Here is a 27,683-nt window from a genome sequence, read left to right on the forward strand (position 1 = left end):
TATTGCATATTGTCATAGGCTTATGCATCAGACAATAACTCTGCACAGATATCTGAAGGAGAAACAGAAGCCTTGACCTGAAAAGCCATTGTAAAACTTACTGGAGAATATAGCTTTTAGTGGAAGCTCTGCAAAGCCATTTACCGTCAGGAAAACAACCAGTAAGTCACCGCAGAAAGGACATTCATAAGTGCCCTCTGCCTAGTGAGTAACTCTGCAAGTGAGGCAGACAATAAACTCAACAAACCAACGCAAGATGTTGGAGAATTTTTTCACAATATGTTATCAACTCTAAATGCAACAATTTTCTGTACCTTTGGGAGCTAGAAAGTAACATTAATTTTTTATGATACAACAATCTATGAATGAATCTGACTGAAATGGGCTTGGGAAGGGGCTAACTAGATGAGCACTGATGACAGCAGCATTAGCAGTCAAGGTGATCATTACAAAGCTTTTGTACTTTGTGTGTAAAGAAGATTAAAAATGTTAGGACACAGCCCTTCAGCAAAAGATAAAAATCAAAGAAAAATGCAGGAGTTCAAATCACTAAAGGACCTCGACTGGCCTATGAATGTACTTACACAACTATATGACCAACTAAGTTATAGTGGTTATACAGTAATTATATAATTAGGGCAGTAAGAAGTCTAGTACATCTTGTCTGCATGAGCAAAAATTGACTATCAGAATACAGCAGAAAAAACCTCAATGTAGAAACAGAAAATGTGTTTCATTAATGTATCAACATAATAAAGAATGTCAAACTATGAAACTATCGCTATTAATCTGAACTTTGTTAGAAGAAGTTCTCAGAGAAAAAGCTTTCCCTATCTCCCACACCAGATGTGGCAGGTAGGGAGGTCAAGGCACCTAAATAATCCCAGGAAGCAGGAATGCCAGATTAATAAACATGAAGGCAAATGAAAAATTTCTGCATTAGAAAAATGGGAAAGGAAAGTGATTGGAAGAAAGAGACCATTTGTTTGGAAGCTATCACACTAGGCATTCACAATAAACAGGAGTGAAAAAATAAACACATGAGCAGCTAGTGCTAGGCAGTATGGTTTATGTAGCTCTAGAGGTACAGATTTGTTCCATTAAGAGGAGAGAGTCTACACATTAATTGGGAAGTCATGCACATAATGAATGCATGATGACATTTTGATGCTTCACTTGTCTTCTCCCCTGCCAATCCATCTCTCCAGTTTGCAATCTGCCATTATTCACAATGTCTTAATCTTTGGGGTGAGGATATAAATATGTTTCAGCTCTTTCTGTACAAGAGCATTTAGAAACAGATACTTGCTTAAGCACTGCAAAGACTCTCCTTGGAGTGAACAGTCACTGCAATTTACACGGAGATTGCTGAGAAGAGAATTTATCTAGCAGCAAATTCTCAATGAAACCTTCTTTTCATGACTTTCTCCTATATTTACTATCTAATTTGCATTTATATACCCCTTATTATCTAAACACTTCATAATCTCAAATGTGCTTAACCTAACAAATCCCTAATATAATTTAGGAGCATTAGGGAAGTTCTATATAGATAAGCAGGGATGATGGGAATTTATGTTGTCTAACCTAGGCACTGGAGCTAGAAGGTTAGTATTCTGTTTTCTATGGAGTGAAAGGAAGGAGATGGGTCCTCTGAATTGCTAATCAGCTGCTACCCTGGACATGTTCAAGCACAGACTCCTTCCTAAACTGTGAAAAGCATGCACTGATGTTCAGTGCTATGTGTTGCCTTCTCTTGGGTTGATCAAACCAGATCAATGTGGCATTACACCTTTAACTCCCATCAACCCACTGCCCGGGGTCCCCTTCCTCATGCCATTTTGCTGCATTTGCTGGCAAGGAAGGGTCCCACTGGGTGGAGAAAATTCTTTCCCCATTTATTGTCTTTCCAGAAGGGAACCAGAATATTAAGCAGGCAATTTTACAGGACAGGAAAAAAATATTGGGGTTGAATCAGACTGTAATTAACAGAAAGGTGATCATGCCAGTATTAAAGTCACTAATATCATTTTTTATAATACTGAATTTTACATCCTGCAAGTCTGTGAATAACTGTAATTTAACAGATGCATCCAAAATGTATATATCAAACTAATCTCTACAAACATAGCATATGCATGTTCTTAATGTATCTAGTGAGCATGCATGCATATGCATACATAACGAAATATTTACTATTAGATATACACAGACACATATATTCATCAATATAAACAAATGGACTATATCTACTCTATCTGAAATTTCTTTATAATTTCCTTTTGACTAAGATTCACACCGACCAGGAGAGGGTTAGTGAGGTTACAGGTAACAGCCTGACTCATAAGCAATGCTTCATTTATTAATCTTCAGAAGATGCAGGGTGCAGAAGATCTGATATTCCCTGTAGCAGACCAGGAATCACAGTCTCGGATCACAAACCCATGGGCCCACTCAGTACCTCAGAACAGCGGGGCTGGGACACAGCCTCTCCAACCAAAGCATCACTCGGGAAGAATTTACATAGACTTAAATTATATGTAGGCTACCTACAGTTATGGTAATGCCTCCTTGTTCCCAGGGCTTTGAAGATGCGAATCTCAGTGCAACTGGCTATCAGATGCATTGTAAAATATTAGTGTTGTATTCTGCTGTAGGGTATCTGTACATTACTATATGCATTTTGTTTGTTCTATGATATGTATTTGCAGAGCATATTTTGCAAAAAAAGAAAGCGGGTAGTATTACTGTATCACAGAAATTAGCTTTCCTGTTTTTATCTTATCTTAATTGTGGTCTGTTTCTGTTGCCAAGCAAGGTTTAGTAAGCTTCCTTGATTTATAAATCAAGGGTGTTTGTTTCACTAAAGATGGTGTATAATTGCTTGTCAGCAGTCACCTTCGCTTTAAGAAAGGAGTGAGAGAAATCAAAGGAAATGTAGAATATTACTGGAAACTATCTTTGAACAATGAATAGGACTGCGTGAATAGCTGATCAGGTCACAAAGAGGAAAAAAACCCCCAAACATATAGGGAAGGATTTTGATATAAAAATGTTTTGATTTATTCATGCTGAAAATATAAGCTAAGAAGTTTTCATTTTGTATTCAATGAAATTCAATCTTTAACTTCAAAACTTTGTGTCTCTCTGGCCCTTTCAAACAAAAGCACAGCAATGGAGACGGTATGCAGGCTATTCACAAGGAAAGGAGGGAAATCCATGCTATGAGCCTTTTACCAATACTTCCGTGTTCAGGACATTCAGCTTGTGCTCTGCCTAACAAGATTCAACCGCCTTCTGTGCACCGGGAAAACAGCCCAACCACTCTGACATGGGGTGATTTGGATTGGGTAGCTCCGTGTCTCTGGAGCTAGTACTGTTCCTCTACAACTGGAACATTTAAGGGGCCAAAGAAGGAGAGTGAGGGAAACGACACGGGCATGGATGTAAGCAGATCACTTCCCTCTGCACTATATGACACTACTGTGCAAATTCAACTTCTGGATCTACTGGACCCCCATTCTGGAGGGGGGAATACATTATTTACCACACCTATTTCCACACCGCTGGGCTGCACAGCCAAACAGAATGTACCTGTCATTTAGACTCTCCTTCTGGAAATACGTTTGCAGTTAATTAATAGTTTCCTTTGCATTTGCTTCGGCATTGCAAATGTCAAACAATGCATGCAAAACTTGACAAAGTGGGCTGAACACAACAGAGAATCCAGGACACCTGACAAATTATTGGTAATTTCTCTTATTAGTTTGACATGGATAGTGCACTGAGTGCAGTGCTGCCCAGCTCCCTGTTGTCATCAATCCTGTGCTGCTCATGCCCACCTACACGCTGCATGTTCCAGCAGCTCCTCTCCTTATACAAAATCTGCCACTAATCTCCACATTGGGGACAGCAATTATCACAATTGCTAAGCAATCCACATATAATCCTCCATCAGTCCTTGGTCTTGATCTCCAAAGCAAGACTATAATTGCCCATTTCCTCCTCATGTGACTGTAACTATACCAGCAGAACATCACCAGTCAGAACTCAAGCAGTAGCTGTAAGGTGCAGCAGCGTATGGGTTGCAGCAACATACTGGTTGTATGCTGTTGCATAAACTTGGAATCATTAAACTGCTTGTCAGAATAAAGCCCACTGGGCTTATGGCTCACAGACTTCTGAGCAGAGAAGTCAAGATGGCCACTTGGATAGATGCAACTCCATTGCATTTTTTACTGTGTTGGACTGGATATAAAATGAAAATTGTAATAATTGAGAATGAGCCAAGAATCTATACTTCATTTCCTAGTAAAGAGCCTTTCATCTACGTTTCTCATTTTTTCCCTGAAGTCTTCACTAGTTCTCAGTCTTGAATCTAAATTCTTTAGGCTCATTATCACTTTTTTTTCCTGTTGTCTTCTAGTTTCGGTTGAGGTTTTCTTCATTGCTTTCACTTTAAATAATACTCTTCCTGTTACACCAGTTTTGGGGCACTTATGAATGATTATTTTTTCATACATCTTTGGAACTTGTGTATCATATCTTCCATCTGATGGAAGACTTTGGAACATGTTCCACATACACAGTCAAGCTCAGACATGCAGACCACGTCACAGCAGCTCTTTAACATCTCTTCCCTTCAAGCTGCTTCTTCAAATGTGTCTTTTAATATGAAAGAAACACTATTCCTACAAGTTCTTGTAGATACTTCTTGCAATTTAATAGCAGCAAGTGGTGGCAAAGAGGCAGGGGGAGGAACGAGTGTAAGAAGTTAAGAAAGTCTATGGAAAGAGTATTAGAAAGAAATGACACACTGAAAAGAATCTCGATGCAAGACAGAGAAGGACAAGTAGGAGAGCAGGTAAAACTGAGTAAGTGGGAAAGTGAAGAAATAGGAAGTAAAAAAAAAGGCTGAGAAAACACCTCCTACCATTATCAGTAGGATACGGTATGCCTGATAACCCTTTTCTCTTCAGTGAATGTATTCATTCATTTCTATAAACCAGAAGCCAACCTGGAGAGCTGCAAAGTGGATAGAATGAACCAAGACTGAGATTTCCTGTCCAATACTCAGCAGGTTTGAAAAGAAAAATTTTCTATCAGATGAACATCAAAACTCTTGATTTTTCTTTCATTTTTTTTAGGGGGAGAAAAAGAACCAAAAACTGTGAACTTCCACCATCCTCATGACATTTTCCTACAAATGATCTCCGGACCCACCACTCGGGAAAGCCAATGTTACAAGAGTTTAAAACTTTGCCTTGACCATCCTTGAGCCGGGTTGCGTATCTAACCATGTCTGGATTAGGCTTCCCCTTCCTGGACACATCCACTTATTCCACACAAAGTTTACAAATCTCTAGGACTCCATAAAAGAGATCATTTAGAGGTACATAGCTGTAGTTTATGTGCTTAGTCACACTCCACAATCTCTTGGCAAGAACCTCCTTCCAAACAACGGCTGAGTAATAGGAAACTTACTGAGTCACTATAGTCAAACCTATATACTATCATAATCCACAACTACTGTATTATGCAACAACTGCAATTATATGCAGCTACTGTCAGAAAATGCTGATTTGTTGGAAATGAGTCACAGGAGAAATTTAATGAAAAGTAGTCTTTCCAGGAAACATCTTTCCCAGCTATTCTGCTACTAAGGAGGGCTGCCAGACCCTTGAAATCTGCACCCACGTAGCACTGGAAGTACATGCTGAAACGTGGCTGAGATGCTAGTTTCCCTGTCACCACAGATGGGAATACACTTTCTCTCCCTTCCGGATTCCCCTACTAAGCTCAGTATTCCTAAACTGCTGGGAAAGATACTGCATCTCAAAACAGTGTTTTCTTGTTGCAGAAATTTCTGTTGTTTCTAAACAGACCCCCGCCCCCAACAGAATTAGGATTTTCTTCATGATTCTAAATATACTTTTTAATCCTTGTATACTTTTGAAACTCTCACGCTACTGTTATTTCTGTTACCCTTTCTACTAGTATATTTATCGTCCTGAAGTGTAACACTGTAAATAAGATAAACTCAGCACCCACCTTGTCATGAATGTACTAACAAAAGCAACCTGCATCTTTAGCATGTACCGCAGTGTGTGCTACTACCTCATTTACAGAAATGCAGTATTATTTTCATTAGCAGGTCTGCTTTGCAGACTGATTCTGCACAAAGACATAAGCACTACCTTAACAAATGAATATACAAAGCTGTTCATATACTACAATCTTCACAGGACAAGTGACGATTTCTCTGTTCATTAAGGAACATATTTTTTCCCCATTTCATGCATTTTAAAACATCCCTCTAATGAGTTCACGTATCAAGCATTAATATTTCTTTTAACATTTTTCCATTAGCTGTGTCAAACTGAATCTCATTTGTCATGTTGCACTGAAGGTCTGATAATTAACAAGTATGTTGCTGCTGTTGCTCAATGATGAATGCAGTTGTATAAGAGCATGTGGTTCTGCCTTTGTGGCATTTCTTGTTCAATCTGACTCTGACTTAGAGTGATGAACATGTGTATAAGATGCTATATATGCACTACATTTGAAGTGTCTGTGTGTCCACGCTACCATGCATTTCAAATATACTATGTACACACCATGCATAATTTAGCTTATATTTTATAACATATTTTCATAGAGTACTATACCAGCTCATGAAAAGGTGAAGAGGAGTCAACAGCTTGTTGGTGCTCTGTTGCTCACTTGAAGATCTAGCATGCAAAGCACTTGTCTTTGCAGAATCACAATTATTTTCCTAGCAGGGACTTCTCTCATCAGGTTTAAATATTGCATAGTCTAAGCTAAACATCCTGACACAAAACATTTGCAGTCCCTGGCCTCTTAAACTTTTTCACATCACTTCCAGTTGTTTTTCTTTCAGAGATAATAATGTTAACACACCAGTTAGTTTTGTGCTCTTTTTTCTCACAGGCAGTTGCTACCTTGCAGCTTGCTGGCCACCTGTCCACACTTTGGGAAATTTTTGCTGCGGAAAGCAATAATTGCCAAACCACAGTGAGGGCAGGAGTGGGTCACAGCAGTGCAGCTTACTGAGTGACAGGTGGCATTTTGCTTTAACCTTAACAGATGTGCTCTACAGTTGAGCAGAGAACAGGACAGTGCAGACAAACGTGCTTTGAGAGGCTACAGAGAACAAATAAAGGAGCCTTTTAATGTTACACTATTCATTCCAGGTCGGTATTTTCTTGTCATCCTTAGCCACCTACAGTACACAAAGGAACATCTTCTGCAGAGACAATGTGCTTGACTTTGCAGAAAGCAGCTATATATTCATTTTTCACGTCCTTTTCCCCATTTTCTCTTCAATCTATGGTAAAACACACTGTGCTCCTCTCTGCATAGGAAGTTCACCTGTTTTGAGAAGGATTAACTATTCACAAATGTTAAAATTAGAAGTTAGGTCTACTTTAGTGATTTATGTCACAAAGGGAGAAAATACAGTTTTTACTTTTTGATGTTTATTACACCGCTGATCATTTTAATGGCAATTTATTACTTCCTTTTCCTCCCTTTAACTGAATTACCTTCTAATGCAAATTAAGCATGTAAGAGAATTAGAGTAACAGTGCAGTATTGTAAAATCAGTTACTGTATAAATGCAAGTAATTTTCTTGCTTTTAACAAGTGGGTTTGTTTGCACAGGGCGATGGTGTTCTGAAACAATGGCCCCAACTGCAAGAAAACACGGTCTGTTCTGTCATTTTGATGGATCACCATTGCAGTGGTCCACTATGAATCAGGGACACGCATATTTTTACCGGCATAATGTTAAATAACAACACATTTATTGCTTATTATTCATACCCAGTTGGGCTAATCTGTCCTCCCATCCAACACCTCCATGATATTGCAGAAGCCAACAAGGATAGTAAAAGCATGCAGCTTGCCCTGGAGGAGCAGTTTGGATGCCATAGTCTGCCCTGTGCTGCTGTGGCCATTGGTGGATGCAAAGCTGGATGCCTCTCTGAAAGCTGAAGAGGTCTCTCAAACATGTACCTCTGCACTGTCCTAAGACTGGACTGTTTTGGGTGCAGCTGTACTTTCTACTGAGGAGAGGAGGGAAGCTGGGGGATGCTGCCTCTGAATTTGGGTGTACAGAGTTACCTTTGCTTTCCCTCCAGCCCAGTGGGAGTTTTTGAGTAATGGGGACCTCTCTCAGTGTTGGGCTATATCACACAAAGCTGGAAAGCAGTGGGGAACAGCTGGGAACACAGGATGGTCTGAGCTCCACTTTGAATTTTGTCTTTCCTACATGTATCAGGAAGGCTAATTAAATAATTAACCACAGTGAGCTGAGACATGAGCCAAGTGCTTATCTGAGATGGGTAAAATAAGGAACAGATTCACTTGTGTAAATTAAAAAAAAAAAATCAGTGAGGTTTCTTTTTTTTCAGGAAGAATTCTCAATTTGTGCCTTTTTTTCCTTAAAAAAAATTAAAAAAATTTCTGTGAACCCTTTTGCCCACAGATTGTAGCTAGATTCTGAAATCACTTTTCTTAAAAAAAACAACCCTCACAGTTCTTATTAGCATGTTATCCAGGGAAATCTCACTGACCTTCACACATCAAATCTGTCTGCCACATGACCTCCATTATGGACCATACACTTCCTTCATTAATATCAGCTTAAATCAACAGTGACTCTGCTAACTTCATAATGTTCCTTTTGATTTACACTAATGCAAAACTTAAAAAAAGTCTGTCCTTCCAAATAATTTATTTTCAATTTTTTTTCAGCTCCAGATCAAACCCAAGATTTTCTCTGAATTCCAGTAGAATGATCCACATGAGAAAAATATCACCCTTTATCAATAAACTCCAACCTAAATTTCTCATATTTTCCCTGATGTCCCATTCATTAAAATATTTCTTTATGCTTACATTCTTCCTACAAATGATTTGTGACATTTTTATTTAAAGAAAGTGATATCAGAATTCATTAAAATACATTTAAAAAACATTTTGCATATTCACACTGGAAATGTGATGCTGTTGATTTGAAAGTTAGTGTTCCCAAGACATATGTGTATGTGCACATTTTAATTAACACAATAAATAATACCTCAAATTGTCAGATGTATCTTTTGTGACCTGATATCCGTTTCTCACACTGTAATACTTATTCTTCTGGAAAAATAAACAATCATTAAAAATGTGGATTTGTGAAGAAAAAATCTAAACAAGCAAGCAAGCAAGGTCTTAATCGAAAATAATCCTTTGAGCATCCTGTTATTTGGACTGAGGTCTTTTGATCTCAGGCCTAGTGATGAGCTAGTCACTTCGCAGAACTTAAGGGAGTTTTATTGGTATAAAGCTGGCATAGGATAAAGGTCAGCCTATTTCATTTTAACGAGTGAAGTTGGATTATTTACTACTCAATTTATATGCTGAAAGTGCATTCTGCAGTGTTTATCCACTGGGAGAAACAGAAAAAAAGAGACAACCCTAGCTTCCCCCCAAAATACTCTGCAACTGGGACTGCTTAGCAATTGCACTAATAAAACATTTAAAAAACCATCAGGGCTTAAGCTACTCAAAGCTTATTAGATAATTAGGCTGATTGTCACTTAGGACTTGATGCTGAGAGGTGCTGAGTAAAGTGCCAAGATCCTCAAGTGAATAGTCCATGAAAACTGCATCTTTCAATTTAAATGCAAGCTCTGGTCCGGAAGTGGGAAGATGCCAGATCAAGTCACAGGGAGATTTGGAAATCTCAGTCTAGATTTTTTTTTTAAATATTCCTTTTAAATATTTGTTGTTCACTGAGGCTAAGAAAATTCCATTCATTTCTCCATGCTGTTGCCCATTTAATGAGGCAGAGAAGCATTTTAGTATTCCCCTCTGATGAATATACAAGCACCAAAACCCAAAGCTGAACAGTGAAACAAACAGTAAATTATTTCAATCCTCTTAATTCTCTGCTTTTTTGGCAGATAATGCCATAAGTCATTTTAGCTTGGCAGCCACAGATGCAAGAGATTTCCTTTTAAACTTTGAAAATGTGCAAATTGAATGAACTAACGAAAGAAATAACTTTTACCTAAACAGGGAGAAGATAAAAGGAGAACTTTTCAAATGTTACACTGGCTATCAACTAATTTTTTTTCATGTCTTTTTGCAATGAGTCTGAATACTACTTTAGGAGGGCAACTTTCCCCGTTCAATCCAAATCCATGCAATGCAATGTCCCATGAAACTCAGTAAACTGAAATAACCTTTTCCTCCAAAATCCTTCCCCAAAATTCTTGAAGAGTTGCCTGTGGTTGAACTGGAATGCGTTTGGAAGTGTTTGAATTAAGTGCAGCTAGCCCAAAAGACAGTTTGGCTTCCTACAGAGGTGTAAAGAATAAAAAAGGAGTTGTGGTGGACAGTGCATTGTTATTGTGAATTATGCAGTGAGCTGAAATGACACTGGAATAGTCATTAAAGTTCCTAAGAGCTGCTCTCTTCCAGATGAGCTAATAGAGCAGCTCTGAGTTCTGAGGTTAACTGAAATAAAATCTAGAAGTGCTGTGAATTACATTTGCCGTATTTGACTTCCTTCTAAAGTTAGAGCAGTGATACTGCTGACTCTTTTGTCAGTAACAAAACGTTTAACTCAATGACACTATCTGCATGAAGATGACCACAAAGTTTTACCTAAAGCACATATGACAAGCTGTAACCTTCACAAAGTTCAATGTGTTTTTAGATATTCTAAGAAATCAGAAAGCACCGATCTGAAATCTATGAAATTATTCATTGGGTTTTCAAATATCTTCATCTAGATAACACTCAGAAGGAAGTAGTCACTGTCCAGCACTTTTTCATTAATAGGCTTACATGATATGTGATTGTTTGTAAAAGCAGCTAGCCCCAAGAAGAAAGACCTTGGAGGTCCTTTGCAGCCCTATGTAACGGAAAGAAGGCTGGAGTTATGAGAGGCTTACTGCTGTAAAGGATCAGCATCTTGTTAATTTGTTCTATAACTTGAACATGTATCATTTTACGTCCCCATAAGTTTTTCAGGTACAGTGCTAATGTTAATTATTGATTGGATGTAGAAGTGCCAACTCCCATTGGGTGCAATTAATAACACGTCATATTGGGAGATAATAATTTTATGTTCTCTGAAAGTGACTTAGTATGCATCAGATGCTTATATTTTCCATTACCAAGAACTGATTTAATTTTTCAAAATTGTTTTCATTATACTTTTTGAGGAGGAAAAGGGATTTTATATCTTAAGGCTGCATTCTCTTCATTCATTTGAAAGACCACAGAGATGGAACACTTAGAAGAAAGGTTGCACAGCTTATGGTGCCTCTGTAGATCTGTTGGACGTTGGACCTTTTCCCACAGATAAAGCCTCACCCTGAATAACACCATTTTCCACATCACTACAGGAGACCATTCCATCTGGCAAGCCTTGGCTAAGCTGGGGTTGTGAACAGTAGAGTAGGTGTGAGCAGAAACATGAACATGGGCTACAAAATGAGGAACCACATGAGTTACATATTCCTTGACAGCTGGGGCTGCAAGAATATGGTCCACTGAAGCCAAAAGAGTCCAGTTTACTTGGCTGGGAGCAGGAGCTGACTGCAAGAGCACAGGAGCCTCGGCTATTATACTGAGATTTAAGTGTAACTCTGACTGATGAGCATGAATAACAAAAGTCCTATTGATTTCAATTAGGTGAGGCTTGGGTCTATTTACTGTAACTGAGTCGATTCTCAGAAAAATAATTAATTCCTTGTCATGTCTCACGTGTATTGATTTTTGTAATTACAATGAAATTGGAGGCAAGGGTAGGGGGGGAAGGAAATGCACTTGATTTATGTTTAATTTGATGCACAAGCTGTCAAGGACAAAGAAATTGAGATGCAATCACCAGGCCCACCCTCGATGCACTCCTCTGTCCTTAGATAACAAGTGCCAGACACACGCTGTAGTGGAGAATCTAAAATCACACACTGCTCTAACATACAGAATTCAGTACTGCGGTGTAAAGAGCTGCCTTTCTACAGCAGTCTCCACAGCATGCACAAGAGATGCCCAAGGGGAAGAAGATAAGGACAGGACAAGCTTAATGTGTATCAATGACTAAGAGGAGGAGACAAAGAATTAGAACGGGGGAGAAAAAAAATACAAGCTGTTGCTGATAATAAAGCTGCCAGAAGATAATGCAAGAAAAAAAGGAGTGAGAGAAAAGAAAATACGTATGGCTTTGCCTGGTAATGATGGTGTTAGGAAAAAGTTTGCGGCAGGAGAGCATTTGAACTTTGTTTCTGCTGTGCATTCACTAAAACGGCAAGTCAGAAATTTTTTGACCTAGAGTCAGTCAGTATTTGACTTCTTAATTAGGTGATAGTCTCCTTTTCCAAACATGTTTATGGGAGTGGCTGGCCTGTTTCCAGACATACACACATAGATTTGATGATAATACTCAATTTCTAGTTTCTACAGCATCAGAGATTAGTTTGTCGTAAAGACAGCCTTGTTACTTACACAGATACAGTATGACCTTTTGGGCTCATTAAAGACAATGCCTACACTGACTTCAGCAGAACCAGAAGAAGCTGAAGAACTATTTCCAACCTTTTGCCTGAAAGTATCAGTTCAGGAAGTAAAGTCCCCAACTCATATGTAAGAAAAAAAGCTTTTTGTTATACTATAGCCCTGCAAATGAAAGCTGCAAAACAGTCTCACATCCAAATGTTAAAAAGAAATTATATATATGAGGGAGAGGCAGGGTTTAAAGGTGTAAATCAGTCCTGAGTTAAGTACTTTCATCTAAACACATGATAATTTAAACAAAATGCAAGTCATTTGCCTCCAGCACAGGGAACTAATTTGCATCCAGTTTGTGCAGTTTCTAAAAGCTGTTGTCTAAAATGTCAGCACTCTAAGGCAAATTTTCTTTTGGTGACCTACACACACCACAACAGAGGAAGCTGTGAACTCATACTTCAGAAAAAATCTCACTGGTGTGGCAGTCTGTTGGCAACACTTTGTGAAACGATATTCTTCCTGGCTATGGCAGAGCTGTGCACAAAGTCATAACACAACAAACTGTGAGTCAGTAATAAATAACCAAATGACAGTGATTGATGACGGCAAATCTGTCTCCAATGGAATTAAGTGGTAAAAATACTAAAAATTCTTTCCCTCTTAATATATTAAACTCTTTGTTTAGGGGCTGAGTTGATATTGCCAGAAAACCCTTTCACCACAGCTAGCATAAATTTTAGTGGGCGTTTGAATACTGAAGCACGAGAGAATAGCCTGTGAAAAAAGCTGCCCCTAGAAAGGCTGCTGTTTGCATAAAATACATTGGTGGTTCTCAGCTGGGAAATTGTTTGATCTGTTTTATATCATACGCCCTATCACTAGGAAGCAAATATGGATATGAAATATGAACATGAAGTAAAACATAAACCCAGACTTAATAAAATGAGTAATTATGTTTTGCCTAAATCCTCTCATGCCAGCAAGAGGCACATACCACCATAAATTCAGGAAAGTCTGCCCATTTCAGTATGTGGGAAAGGAAAAAAACCTGCAGCCAGGCCCTGTGAGGCACATTACTGCAGAGGGTTTTCTCAGGAGAAATTGAGAGCCCTGACTGAGGAGCGCTGATTACCGCAGCACTTGAACTGATGGCCAGATGCAGGGGAAGACAAGGGATCTGGAGCTGCTCTGTGCCATGACCCAACGCTTGGCACGTGGACAGCTGATGGAAGAGTCTAACACTACCAGTCCAGCACAATCTTTCAAAATGCAACCCAAGTCCTTAGTGACAAATTTTCAGTGCTTTATGCTACTTCTCAGTAAATCAATAACTCAAAAAAAAAAAAAAATCAAGAAAAAAAGGACATAGACACAGAGAAGTAATCCAGTATCCAAGTATTTGTGAAAAGCCAGTGTTAGAGGTACTAGCAGATTATCCTTCAAAACTTAAAATTCCAGCATTTAAATTCCAGCCTTTTTAGTTCACATGCCTGAGAAGCTCATGATCCTACAGCACCAAATATAAAACATAATATTACATATAGTCTTTATGCTCAAATGCCCATGATATCAAAAAGTTCCAGCTTATTTATAAACATGATTTTAAAAAGATGAGTAAAAGTCAGAAATGCAAACTTTTTTATTTTTCCAAACTATTGTAAACTTCTAGCTATTCAGACCTTAGCCTAATTTATACTCTGGATATTACACAGAAATGACATGACAACACTGATTAGCTCACGCTCAATGCTAGAATTCAAGCTGTAATACAAGCATGGAAACATTAGGACTGTGGGCACAGACAAGAAATGAAAAGCGAAGCCTTGAACACACATTGGAGCAAGTGCAACGAAATGAAAGCAGACATAACACAATGGGTGGAGAAGAATCATACTTGGATATGAACTCTACTGAAAACAAGTCTCCCTTCATACAGAAGTCTGATTATATAGTTACCTAGGTCTTCCTACAGGAAAATCGTGTACAAGTGGAGGACTCTGAACCTTCTCCACTGAAGTCAATGGCAAAACTACCACCAGCTTCACTAGGAGCAAGAGTCAGCCCACAATCTTTAGGATCAAAAACCGTATTTCAGAGTATTACATGTAGATGCAGTGCACAAAATCAAATAGAAGAAATCCAGGAAGCAATGTAAAATATTAAGCACTATTATTATGAAAACGCTCGTTGTTTTCCACAAAAATATATCCTCATCAATTATCACAAGTATCTGCGGCAAGCATGCTAAAAAGATATCTCTTTTTCTTTTCAATGTAAACTGTGTTTTGGTTTTGTACTGGTAAAGCACAATGGAGTGAAGGGCACACTCTGCTGGTCAGAAGCACCATTTACACCGAAAGCTTTTTAACAATATGAATACTGAAAAATAAACCCCATTGTATGACATCTGGACTTGAAGTGGTGCTCCATACTAGGCTGCTACTTGACCTTTTTTCATCCTGAATATTAGAGACAATGGCTATGATGCTATGAATGGACTTTCTCATGTTTAAAGATCAGCCTACCTGCTGTAAGAACACTTTCTTTCCTGAAGGACATTTTTTAGCAGTACAACATATGTTCAAAAACTCTTTACCTTAGGCTTTTCATCCAGTATTTGCTGACGAATCTCCTTGTGTTTTTCTACAAGTTTCTCCTGTCTTTTACTCTGAGCATCTTCTAGCTGCAAGAAAATAGCAGAGAATCTTTTTTAGAGATTGCACATCCTTACTTTCCCACCTCTTCCCCAACAAATATTTCATCCATCAAAATTAAAACATCATCAAAACTATGAATAGTTTTAATATAAACTTACACACCATTGTCACAAGCATCCCTGAGCACAACTGCTCTAACAGTTCTATGTGGACAATATACGTCAGATGTCACACATGGGATTTAGAATCAGAAATGTCTAAAGGGACTTATTATAAAATGATATTAAAAGCATAATGCATTTTTAAAAGTCATATTATGTTGCTTTAGCTTGTATTGTACAAGCTGTGTGAGATGGTCCCTGTTCCCAGAAGAAGAGGATTTGCATCCTAGAGTCCTAAATGAACAAGCTGATAAATTTTGGGCCTCATTTAATAAAGCACTCAGACATGTGTCTGACTCCAACAGGAATTAAGCATACTTCAGTTGCTAATTCTCTAGGTTGCTTCATGAATCAAGGCCTCTGTGAGCAAAAATGGGCCAACTTTTGAAGTGAACTATCTGCACTGAAATTAAGAGAACGTTCAATAGTGGCATATGTTTCATAGCGATTTCACACATCAAAACACTGCGGTGCATACTTTCAGCCCAGTGCAAACCACCTGTAACTTCAGAAAAGCTAACACCTGTAATGAAATTCTTTGACTTGTATTTACAGAGCTCATAGAATGTTTCTTTGCATTTCAGTAACTGTACAAATGTAATTAAGGTTAAAATATACTCTGCAATTAAATGTTTATTGACTTTCAGAATTCCTTATGCAATCTTTGCATTCAGGAGACAGCAAGCCAATTAAAAAAATTGGTACATTTTCCATGAATAAACACAAGATATTCAAAGATGAAATCATAAGTGTATTAAAATCTGCCCCTCTCAGCACCATCCTCCAAACACTGACTAACAATTAATGAAGATCTGCCTGAAATTCCAGTTTTCCTTTAACTGGAATGTGAAATGAAGTCTACACTGCATCTGTTAAAAATCAGCACTTGCAGAATCTTTATACCATAGCTTAGAATCTGCAGTTTAGTATGACCTAAAATACGAAAGCTGACATTTTACCCCTCCAAATGGAAAATGAACATATGGCCTGACATACCCGTTTTATGTACTGCACCACTTCCTGGATATATGATCGAATCATTTCCGTCTTCTCTCTGGGGACAAGCACAACAAGTTATTGTAGTCAATAAGATCATACCAATATTTTTTAATCCCCCCCAACTCCTTACAAAATAAGTAAGGCTATGTTTTGAATGTAGGGATCAGCCTACCTAACTTTTATCCGCTTCCTGATCGTGCCTTTTGTAACAGGCTGCATCTTTTTTGTATGTAGGGCTCAGACTTCCCCATGACCTGCCACAACGAACGCCCCTGCTCTTTCACAACAGACTTTTCCGATACGGTACTGCCACATCTTCAAAGTGATGGTGGTGTTCCTTAAGGCCCAAATGTCAGGCTAGGAGAGCACACTATCATCAGTAGATGCACACTGCCACATTGTGGCACATCATATAGTAGAGAAATAGTCTCTGTCAGCAAGCAGATACTGCTGGTGACATCTCAGAGACAATGGCGAAGTTCCCACAAAGAGCAGGGCAGACTTGACTTCGGTCCCCAGCTTTGCTGTGTAAACCACATAAAGCTGAACTTGGAGGAAATACTTGAACTTTAAGTGACTCTGTGAGATAGTTATTAGGTAACCATTGGTCAAAGGCTGAAGATGAGATCCCCCAAAGGGATAATTGCACATAAAATAACAATTTGTGGATACTTGAGTTGACCAGATTCAGGACAGTACTCTAAAACCTAATTGCCTAAGCCAAGAACAATGAATTGCTGTCCAGGTGGCACTAAGATCTGATGGTTTTAGGTAGTTACACAAGCCCTGGGTGCATGTAGGAATTAGAAAAATCAATTAAGAACAATACAATGTATTATATCTCTGTGTAATATTCTTTCCCAAATTTGTGTAAAAGCTTTAAATAAAAACCAGCCTAGCCCGGATGACTTTAATGGGATTCACCAGAAGGTCTCGCTACTCTCTGTCCTACTGCAAGAGTGAGGACAAACTGTGTCACTCGACAGAGGACAGCTGAGTTTCCCTTGTAGTTCCCATCTCACCTTTCCCAAGGGCTCTTTGAAAGCCCTGGCAAAAAGCCCTTGGAAAAAACGAGAAAGAAATAAAAAGAAAACAACAAAGAATTTCTACTTGGCTGTTTCTGAGCCTTTCTCACTACTGTCTCATTAACATCTCAGCAAATCATTTCCTACTGCAATTGATTTTTACTGCTATAACGTTTTTGTAATGACTAACTACTTTTTTTTAATATGACTTCCATGCCCTCTGACAAGGTCTAACCATATTAAGTATTTCTCCCTTTTTTTGCATAATCAGTTATTCTCATTTTGTTATCTTTTTTCTAGGGTGTTTATTAAAATTCTATAATATTGATTCTTAAATTATCTGATGCAGTTCCGTGTGTGTGTGTGTGACCTTTCAGTGTTACCAAATACACAGATTATATGCTGAGAGGCTCCAAAACCTGTATAAACCTTTTTACCTGTAGAAAACCAAACACAGTTGTGTCTTTGTTACTTAGTAAAACTCAGATATTCTAGATTTTTTCTTTTTTTGTTCCTCCTGTATTTTTAACTGTCCTTAAATGTTACTAAAGTAAAGACTAGTAACAAGAATATCCCAGCAAACAGTGCAAGATTAAAATGCTCCATTTTCTTTTTGAGCTGCTTGCCAAAACAAATGAAAGAGGACAAACAAACCTAGATACTGTGCCCTTGGGAAGAACATAATCAACTTGTACAACTACAGTTTGTATCGTCTGGTGGTGCATAAATGAAGTTAATACTCCTGTCCTTGTTCACAGAAACTGCACCCTCAGAGTTCAGCTTTCCTCTCTCCTCCACTCAAAGTGACTGCACACTGCGTAACACTGTCACTGGAGGAGAATCAGTAGCACAGCATCTGAGGTGAATTTACCACAGAAGTAGAGCAAACCTTCCAATGGGTTGCTGTTTCTTCCAGAAAGCAGCTTTAACAGAGATAAGAAGAAAAGATAACTCACAAATAAAAACCTAAGTTAAGGTGAAATCAAACCCTGCAGGAACTGAAGCCACTAAGTCTATTTATACTCAGAGGAATAGCATTTGGATTAACAGCATCTTGGCAAATCGCTCTGTCGTGCCACTCATAGGCATGTCCCCATACCGCACATCAGCACCTTTGCAGCTGACCCAGACTCTCAATACTCACAGAACAGGAGATTAGATTAGTCCCAGGAAATTAATCATAGAATCATAGAATCATTTAGGTTGGAAAAGACCTTCAAGATCATTGAGTCCAACCATCATCCATGCCCACTAAACCATGTTCTGGAGTACCCCGTCTACACACTTTTTGAATACCTCCAGGGATGGTGACTCAACCACTTCTCTGGGCAGCCTATTCCAATGTGTGACAACCCTCTCAGTAAAGAAATTTTTCCTAATATCCAACCTAAGTCTCCCTTGCCGCAACTTGAGGCCATTTCCTCTTGTCGTATCTCCAGCCACCTGGCAGAAGAGACCAACACCCACCTCACTACAACCCCCTTCAGATAGTTGTAGAGAGCGATAAGGTCTCCCCTCAGCCTCCTTTTCTCCAGACTAAACAACCCCCGTTCCCCCAGCCGCTCCTCGTAATACTTGTGCTCCAGGCCCCTCACCAGCTTTGGTGCCCTTCTCTGGACACGCTCCAACACCTCAATGTCTTTCCTGTAGGGAGGGACCCAAAACCGAACACATTACTCGAGGTGCAGCCTCACCAGTGCCGAATACAGGTGAACAATCACCTCCCTGCTCCTGCTGGCCACACTGTTTCTGATACAGGCCAGGATGCCGTTGGCCTTCTTGGCCACCAAGAATTAAATTAGTATCAGTGGAAGTAAGGAGGACTCCACTGCTCTGGTGAGGTATTGCAGTCTGACTAAAAGCTGCCTTGTATTTAGGGTTGAGGCTTTTCTTTGATTTTTCCAGCTGTGAAAAAATCTTGTCTCCTCGCAACATATAAGGATATGTATCTAGGGATATGCTTACTCTTCCATTTGATTTTTATCCTTGGACTTTGCTTCTGTGATCTTCTCCTGCCTCTTCTTGTCCATTTTTTTCTTCAATTCTTTCTTTTCTCTAAAGCATAAAAAATAAAGGCAAGTTCAAAATGTATCTAAACAAAACCCACATGGAGTAGTGTTCAATTTTAAGGGGAATAGCACCTTACTTTTCACATGTTTCTTTCAGTTTCTTTAGCTGGCTGTTCTGACACTCCTCTGCTACATCTGTCAACTTCTGAATAAGCTAAAAAAAAAAATCCCAAGAAACAAAAATATGTATTTTAAGCTAAACATCACATATGCATCTAAGTTTCCTCAAAAGTCTGTAGCAGACATGAAAGTGTTACACCATTCCCTGATTAATTACTAACGGTCAGAAGTCAGTAAACATTCTTATCAGTGTAAAAGCATTCTTAGATTTTGGAGTTCAGCCAGACTTGCATATGTCCAACTTACACAGAAACTACCACTTCTCTGTACATCAAGGTGACATAGTTTCAGAATATTAAATGTAAAACCAAAATATATTTTGCAGATTTTAGCTTTGCTAGGAATTAAAATGCCTATGATAATTCATAAATGGTCACAAACTGAATTTACACAATACAAATTACAAACTGAATTCCTGTGTCGCTGAATATTCAAGGTTTTCTGCGAGCGCTGAAAACATTCCTCTTGCATTGAGCATTATTACATGGAACAGCTTGGATTTCAGGGTGGTCAGGTGGATATTGAAAATTCATGCATGATAGCTAAGAGAGCTAAGCATAGATAAGCATAGCCTACATTTTGATCGCAGAATCATGGATTCAAAAAATCTGAGTTCTTGGTTTGAAACCTGCTGTGCAGCACTGGGTCTGATCCCTTTTGTGCCGGAACCGCTAACAAAAAGCGTGCTTGTGGTGGTGATGCTGACAGGAAAGGACACATGGACAGGGCCTGTGTGCAAGTTCAATGAATGGTGAATTAAAGTGAGAAATGGGACCAGTTTGGTTTGATCATCCCCTCTAGTTTAAGTCTGATTCTATAAATAATCCTCTCAGGATGATGAACCAGAGAATGTATAATAATGCCTAGCTAGTCTGATCCAGCTTTTCATTCCTTAGATAAAAGAAGAAAGATACTGACAATAGGCTCTCCTCTAAAAGAAAGATATCTCAAAGAATCTCTCAGCTGCAAAGCAGATTTTAATTGGAATATTAACTCTTGCGCAGCTCAGAAGGAAAACTGTCTGAAGGTTCTGTGCTAAAAAATGAATTTATCCTGATACTACCTAACTAGACAATGCTGAAAATGTAACTTTGCTTTGAGAAATGCCATTTCCCATTTTGAAATGAGAAATGAGTTAGCTTACAATATAAGACCAACTATGTGGGTCCAAAGTGGTTCATTTTTATAAAAATTAAAATCTCTGAGATGCAGCCAACAACTGTTACTTCAGTGTGGACTCTCTCCCTGTGGCACAGGTAACCGCACCCATGCACCCACACTGGAGCGGCTCTGATTCACATACAACTTGTGATAAACAGTGCACCACCTGGGAACCACAGCTCTGTGCTATGGTCCATGGGAATGAATTTGTGAAAAGGCCTTGCTGAGTGATATGCACACATATCACTCCTCTGACCTGCTATTTTTGGATGGCAGGGTAGAGTAGACAAATCACTTCACCCAACAGTAATGAGGCAAAATATCATATAATAGCAAAAAACTGAGAGAGGATTGTCTGTAGTTGAGAAACAGTTTGCACTCCCATAACACCCTTTAAAAATGTTCTTTTTTGCCTGAGAATATCCATCAGCATCAGCTGCCATCTGCCCAAGCTCCTCTATTTCTGCTCAGAGGGCCTATGATCCTGCTGTAGTTGTCAGCCAAACTCCAGCTGTAAAAACACAAGCTGGCTTGGACTGATGGAGGCAAAATATTTCTTCACCATATACAGATTATGTCCTGCATCCCCTTAAAGCATTCATATGCAACAGGAACACTGTTTGGCACAACTCTTTGCCCTGGGGAATGTTTGAATCTATTTTCATTTATTTATTTTCATGGTGTTTCCATTTATTTTCCAGCTAATCCTGCCTCCTTGAGTGTTGTATGTTTTAAAAAGTGGCAGAACAAAACAGGAATATCATCCAAAAGCTGCAGCAAACTGAGACTTGCATAACGAGAGGTAAGGACTCTGCATTGGCAGCAGTAATAATCCTGTTGCCTTTCTGCCTTCCATCCAAAGCCTTCCAAGTTGTTAGAACTGTTAGTGACAAAGTGACACAACACCCCTTGAAATTGCAGCAGACCACAGGGAAATCAAGCTCTGAAATGTACTCAGAGTAAGAGGAAGCCCCACTTAATTATAATGTCATGCTGCTTTCATTACTCACCCTGAGATCACTAAAAAGCAGACGACATAACAAACGTACCAGCTTAATGTGCTCTCGTTTCTGGTACTTTTCGCTGTAATACTGCTCCTGTCGGAGATTTAGCAGCTGCTGTTGTTGCTTCTCCTTCAGCTCGACTAGCTTCTGGGTCATTTCAGAGTCAAGTGCAGCTAATTCCTGTTCAATAGTTGAAGAACTGTGGTCTGGGCTGCCTGTTTCAGATCTGCAAAGACACACACACACACCACCAAGATCTAAGTCGCTAGGTGTGTACACTCTGCCCCATACTTAAACCTTGTTTTTAAGGCAGCTGGTTATATGTAGCCCATTAAGAAGTTTCTCAGCACCACATATAGGGCCAGAAGATGATTTTAGCTCTACCAAGTCCAATAATTTAATCTTTCAGGAAAAAGATAGTATTAACAGTTTATTAATGGGATGGCTATTGCTTTTGAACCTCGTTTTACTAACCCATCATGGTGGTGTGAACCAGACTTAGTATAAATGACCTATAAATGCAACTGCCAAGATTTCCCATATACAGATGCCCATGGAACTTGTTTATCCACTTCCAGACATGTAACTTGAACTTCAAAGCTGCACAGTTCTCAGCAGAAATGGTGAATGCTAAGTATTTTGGAAACTGAGTCATCCTTGCATGCACTTAGCAATAAATTTAAGAGCATAACTTTACATCTGCATTTATAAAATGCTTAAAATGGTAGGAACATCCCTTTATTTGGTATTTTCTCCCCCCTTCAGGAAATCCCATGCCTAGCGCACACAGAGGAAAGTGCTCTATGGACTGCTGACTTTAGGAGGAAAGTTAGCACCCCCGTGGGGAGCAAAACTCAGAAAGGCACCACATAGAGGCAAATGAAAAATATAGTGAGGAAGCTAAAAAGCAACACTAAGGAACAGTTTGGTGGCTTTTTTTTTCTTTCTTAAGACAGGAGGAGGGATAGATGTAATTGTGAAAGGAGACACGATGACACTAAACCGCTCAATTTAAAAATAAGCAGCAAAAGCAGTATTAGTCTCAGGCCAGCACTGAACTAAACCTAAGAAAAAAAATATATATAAAAAAAAGATTATGCTGTGTCCCTGCTCTGCTGCTGTGTTTACTGCTGTACTCAGGTGTTAAATCAGTTGCCCGGGCAACCTCAGAACAGTGCATGACATGGACAAAACAGCAAAATCTTGAACAGAGAGGGCCAACACTGTGAGAAAAACGAGTTTGCTACTCAGAAATTTGCAGAGATTACAATGCAGAGAACTTGCTACGCTGGCTGCCTCTCTTCTCTCTCCCAGGTTCAAGTTTGCAGCTGCTGTCAGTTAGAGTTATTTCAACCGAAATAATGTGAAGCTGCTTTCATCGGTCTGAGGATATGAAACCCAAGGTAGTATTTTTTTATTTCTTGTATTTTTATTGTATTTGAATACTCTGCTAAGAGGTTAAGTGGTGTCAGAGTGATAGGTGAGGATAATTTAAATACAGAGCCAGAAGACAGCATTAATGAATATTAAAGTCAGCATATTATGCTATTACACTATACATTTTAAAGCTGACATTTCTCTTGTATTTTTGGGAAAAAGAAATAAGGCCTATTTCTAAACACTGGCTAAAACACTAAGACTGTCTTTAAGGGACATGATCATTATAGAAACTTCAGAACACCACCAGCAAAACACTTGTGCATGTGTATAAATAAATACTTCAAACTTCCTATAGACAATGGCTTTACTGAGTCTTGGCCCAATTTTAGACAAGGGCATGAAACATGGATTGCTTCTGATCAGAGACAACACATTTTTATGGCAATCTGATACAGGGACTCCTGATGAAGTAGTGATTTATACTTTGCAGTTATAGGCAAATAGCTTCAATAATAGTTTAAAATGATAAAAATTGCCTTTTTCCTTGGGATGCAGTATTCTATTGGAAGTCTGCTGCTTGAGATAATATGTACTTCCAAGTTTGAAAAACCCTAAAAAAATATCCCTGCCTTTTTAAAATTTAACCTCAGATTTTTTAACCCTCAGATTTCTCTGTATCTGCACATAAAACTTCACATCTCTGAAATCACTGTAACAGTTCCACGTAATAGACTGCAGGGTTTTATTGCTTGATATCATGAATGATTTATGGTCAGATCATAACCAAATAAAACAACAAAATCCTTTTTACTCAAAGACAAATGAGTAATTTTATTTATTCATTTTGATTTTCTGCTTAAATTTGAATAGAATATGCTAGAGAAAAGAAAGAAACATGGCGTTGTTTTGTCTGCCACTATCTGTCACACACATTGATGATGGAAAATACAGTGAATAAAATATCACTGTGTGTGCCGTTGACAACCAGTCATTAAGGGAGTTTGTTAAACTCAAGTGTAGAGCCTGGAAGCCTGAAAACTGGCAACAGTTAAGGCCAGCTGAACATAGATATATTACGAGTGTTAAGCTCTTATTAAGCCCAATGACATTCTGTCATCAGGCAAGCATAAATGAATAAGCTCCTTCCTAGGGACAAGTTATGGCCTGAATCCCAGTCACTTACATTTAGAGGTACTATCAACAAGGTTGGCAGCCAGAGCATGTTTGCAGCTTTTTTCTCTGATGGTCTCCTACCAAAACGTATCAAGTAATTTTTTTAATGTTCATTCAATGTCCTCGTATTTAAGAACAGCAGCTAAATCAATTTTATGTAAATGTTAAAGGACATTTGTGCTTATCTAATTACTTTAAAAAATAAATGATTTTAAAACAAAACTGCTGCACTAATGGGAGAAATAAAAATTCAATTGCAACAGTATCAGACACTGATTATACCTAGGCGTGTCTATGTTTTGCCAGGAGTTAACAATTGATCTTTATTAACATATACTTCCTTACCATATGAAGAAGACCATAATTGTGGAAAGATTAATAAGTCAGAACAGTCTTGAATTTCAAACTGATAATGACAAATACAACTCCTTTTTTATTACTACCTATAATATAAAATATAATATAAAAATTGTATCAGCACACACAAAGAGATAGGGCAATGCAAGACTTAGAACGAGACATAGCACAGAAGGGGTGTGCCTGCAGAGGCAAATCCAAGCAATCATTAAGAGATCCCCAAGTGGTCTGGATCAATCATAATTTAAACAGTAGCCAGATGTTAATAACTTTCAGGTGTTTCTTTCACCTAATTATGTAACTGATGCCTTCTACTCTAGCATGAGTTTTTTCCAGGGCTCTAACTTGGAGACAATGCTCTTTATCCCCAAATTCAGAATATCCATTTTACCCATAAATAGCATAAAACAGCACTAAGTTTTGTTCATGTTTTGACACTCGGGTCTCTTCCACCACCAGAGAGCACACTGTGGTGGCCCAGAATAAACCAATTGCTTAATATGGGCAGGATGACCATGTGTGCTGGCTGCAAAAACTTCTCCTTGCTTGAAAAAGGAGCTACATTATAAATTTATATTATTAAGTGTGGGGCAGAAGTTTCCATGGAACTGATACTCCTCCTCCTCCTAAGGCAGGTCAGCATGGGAGAAGATGGGGTGCACCAATACACAAGGTGCTGCAGTTGACCTGAGTAGAAAAGTAAAACACTTTATCCAGATAGGTTTGAGTTTCATGCTGCAGTCTGGTTCCTGAACTGTCCCAGTATATAGGGGATGCCCCCTCTCATAGCTTGTGATTAAGCTCACTACCTAACCACTGGCTGCTGTTGCTAGTACAGCTGAGTCACCTACCCATACCAGGTGTCTAGGGAAAGTCCCAAGATCAATACTGCATGCCCTCACTTACAGGGGAAGAGGTATAACATGGTGAACAACTTATCTGGCTTCTAGCACAGAAGCAGCACATCACGGAGAGGGCTTTTTCTGATGATTTCTGTATCAAAGGCCCGGACTTCATTTTACCTAGGAATCTTCCTGCTTTTGACTTTTTTCTGTGCTCTAATATCACCTCCATACTAATCATCTACTATAAAAGACAACTTGAGTAAAGATCTCCAGTATCCAAGAATAGGAAAGCTACATTCAACCTACTTTTTCTTACTGTCTCTTTTTGCTGTTTTTTCTAAAACTGCTCTTCGTCGCAGGTAGTCATTTTGGATTTCATTATACTTTGCAGTGTGCTCTTTGATAAGGTCGGTGGTTTTCTTGTGGTGCCTCTTTACAAGGTCCTTCATTTCCTTGTAGTGCTTCTTCTGAAGCTTGACAAAAGACTTCTGTTGCTTTAGCTCCTCAATAGTCTGTGCTTCCACTTCTACAATGATAATAAGAAAAGCCACTTCAATTTTCTAATAATGTACGATTTCAATCAGGGAACCCAGGAACTGCCATTAGAAGGAATGAAACAAAGCATGCTTGTTTACTGCAGGTAAGTGAAATGTGCTATCTTAAACTCAGTAGACTTATCTGGAAATAAGCTAACCAGATTGAAAATACTGTGGCAAATTTAATTGATAGAAGGGTAAGAAGTGAGATGAAAATTTAGAACACCAAGATGTGTAGCAAAATAAAACACATGTACTTTCTTTCCTCAACCCTTTTCAGCTGCAAAAGATTCCCATCAGCTCAGCTTATAAAAACATGATCTTACATAGACATGACCACAGATCAGTTTTGTACCCACTGTACCAACACTTCAAGTCTCCCTTCTCTCTGGATGGGCTACATAACATGGAGACCCTGCATCAGAGGTGTCATGGCCATCTGGTTGTCAGTCCAGCAAAGGATTGGTAGCTAAATGCTGAAAGCTGCACTCCAGTGCTGCTACTCCAACAGCCGCTATGAAGGACATCCTGCTCTGTGAACCCAGATCACAGCTCGAGCTCAGTGTCTGCTAGCCTGACCTGCACGAGCTCACCCCAAACCAGCAATTAAAAAAAAAAAAAAAAAAAAAAAAAAAAAAAAAGAAAGAAAGAGAAAAAAGAAGAAGAAAGCACTGGAGGGAGTGATGACTTGCATGATCTGGGGTCACAGCTCTGGAAAAACCAGACTGAAGACCCCTTCCCAGACAACAGACTGATTGTATGAAGCCAGCAGGTACTCCCAAAACCTAGGCCAGCCTCTTTCTACTGCATGAGGGAGATTGAATAAGAGGCAATCAACATGCAGAATTTCATGCCTTGGCACTACCGAACTGACAGGCCAGTTTGCTTAATGTAATGGTAATTTCAGTTTTGTAGGAGCAATGGGAACACTGCAAGGCTAATGAAGATAAAATGGTTTCACTACTATTCAAAATATTCAGAGCAAACGTAGCTTCTGTTCTCATAATAATGCTGGTCTTTTGTCTGCATTAGATGATAACGTTGTGCTTGTGAAACTACAACAATGTGATATTTTTAAAAAATTCCCTGTTGGCACCCAAAACCGATTTCATGAAACGTGCTCAAACATTTAATAACTTCAAAGCTGAGAAAGAAAACACGGTATGTACGTTTTCTATGAGTTACTGCAGTCCTAATCACTTAAAGAAATGTCTGAGCCAGATGGCCTATTTAATAAAAATATTTCTCTTGAACAAAAAAGCGTATCATTCATGCAGTGTAAACTGTGTATTTATTACCTGTGAGGACACTCTGAATAAGATCTTCTGTCTTTGCAGGTGCTTTCACCGAACCTAGACATAAAAGAGATGACTAATTCTAATTCTTTTAAAACAACAGCCATTATTGTGCTGCTTGATTGCATATTAAAACATGGCAAGTGACACAGGACATACACTGACATGGGCATTTATTACTCATTTGAGAAAACACATCTCTTGAGCAGAAGAGTAGCAACATGGAAAACAACACCGATCCTATGAACCAACACAAAAAGGTAACTTTCCAAAAACCCACCTGAACTTTGCTGTTTTACTTAGTCATAAAATTAGAAACACTGTGGTTTAACATGGATTTGTTATAGGAGATATGTCAATACAAAATATG

At 38.8% G+C, this 27,683-nt stretch overlaps 1 protein-coding gene across 3 annotated transcripts in view; it reads right to left on the reverse strand.

Moving 5' to 3' along the window:
* Positions 1-27,683, reverse strand: part of PLCB1 (phospholipase C beta 1) — a 412,867-nt gene that overhangs the window by 47,933 nt on the left and 337,251 nt on the right. For all 3 annotated transcript variants that reach the window (XM_030022429.1, XM_030022430.1, XM_030022431.1), the window contains 7 exons: positions 27,317-27,370; positions 25,789-26,008; positions 21,773-21,953; positions 19,520-19,596; positions 19,339-19,428; positions 16,346-16,403; positions 15,128-15,214 (listed from right to left, as the gene is read on the reverse strand). In XM_030022429.1, coding sequence (XP_029878289.1) covers positions 15,128-15,214; positions 16,346-16,403; positions 19,339-19,428; positions 19,520-19,596; positions 21,773-21,953; positions 25,789-26,008; positions 27,317-27,370 — 767 coding nt within the window. The remainder of the gene's footprint in view (positions 1-15,127; positions 15,215-16,345; positions 16,404-19,338; positions 19,429-19,519; positions 19,597-21,772; positions 21,954-25,788; positions 26,009-27,316; positions 27,371-27,683) is intronic.

This window comes from Aquila chrysaetos, chromosome 8, assembly GCF_900496995.4.
Source record: "Aquila chrysaetos chrysaetos chromosome 8, bAquChr1.4, whole genome shotgun sequence".
NCBI classification, from domain to species: Eukaryota; Metazoa; Chordata; class Aves; order Accipitriformes; family Accipitridae; genus Aquila; species Aquila chrysaetos.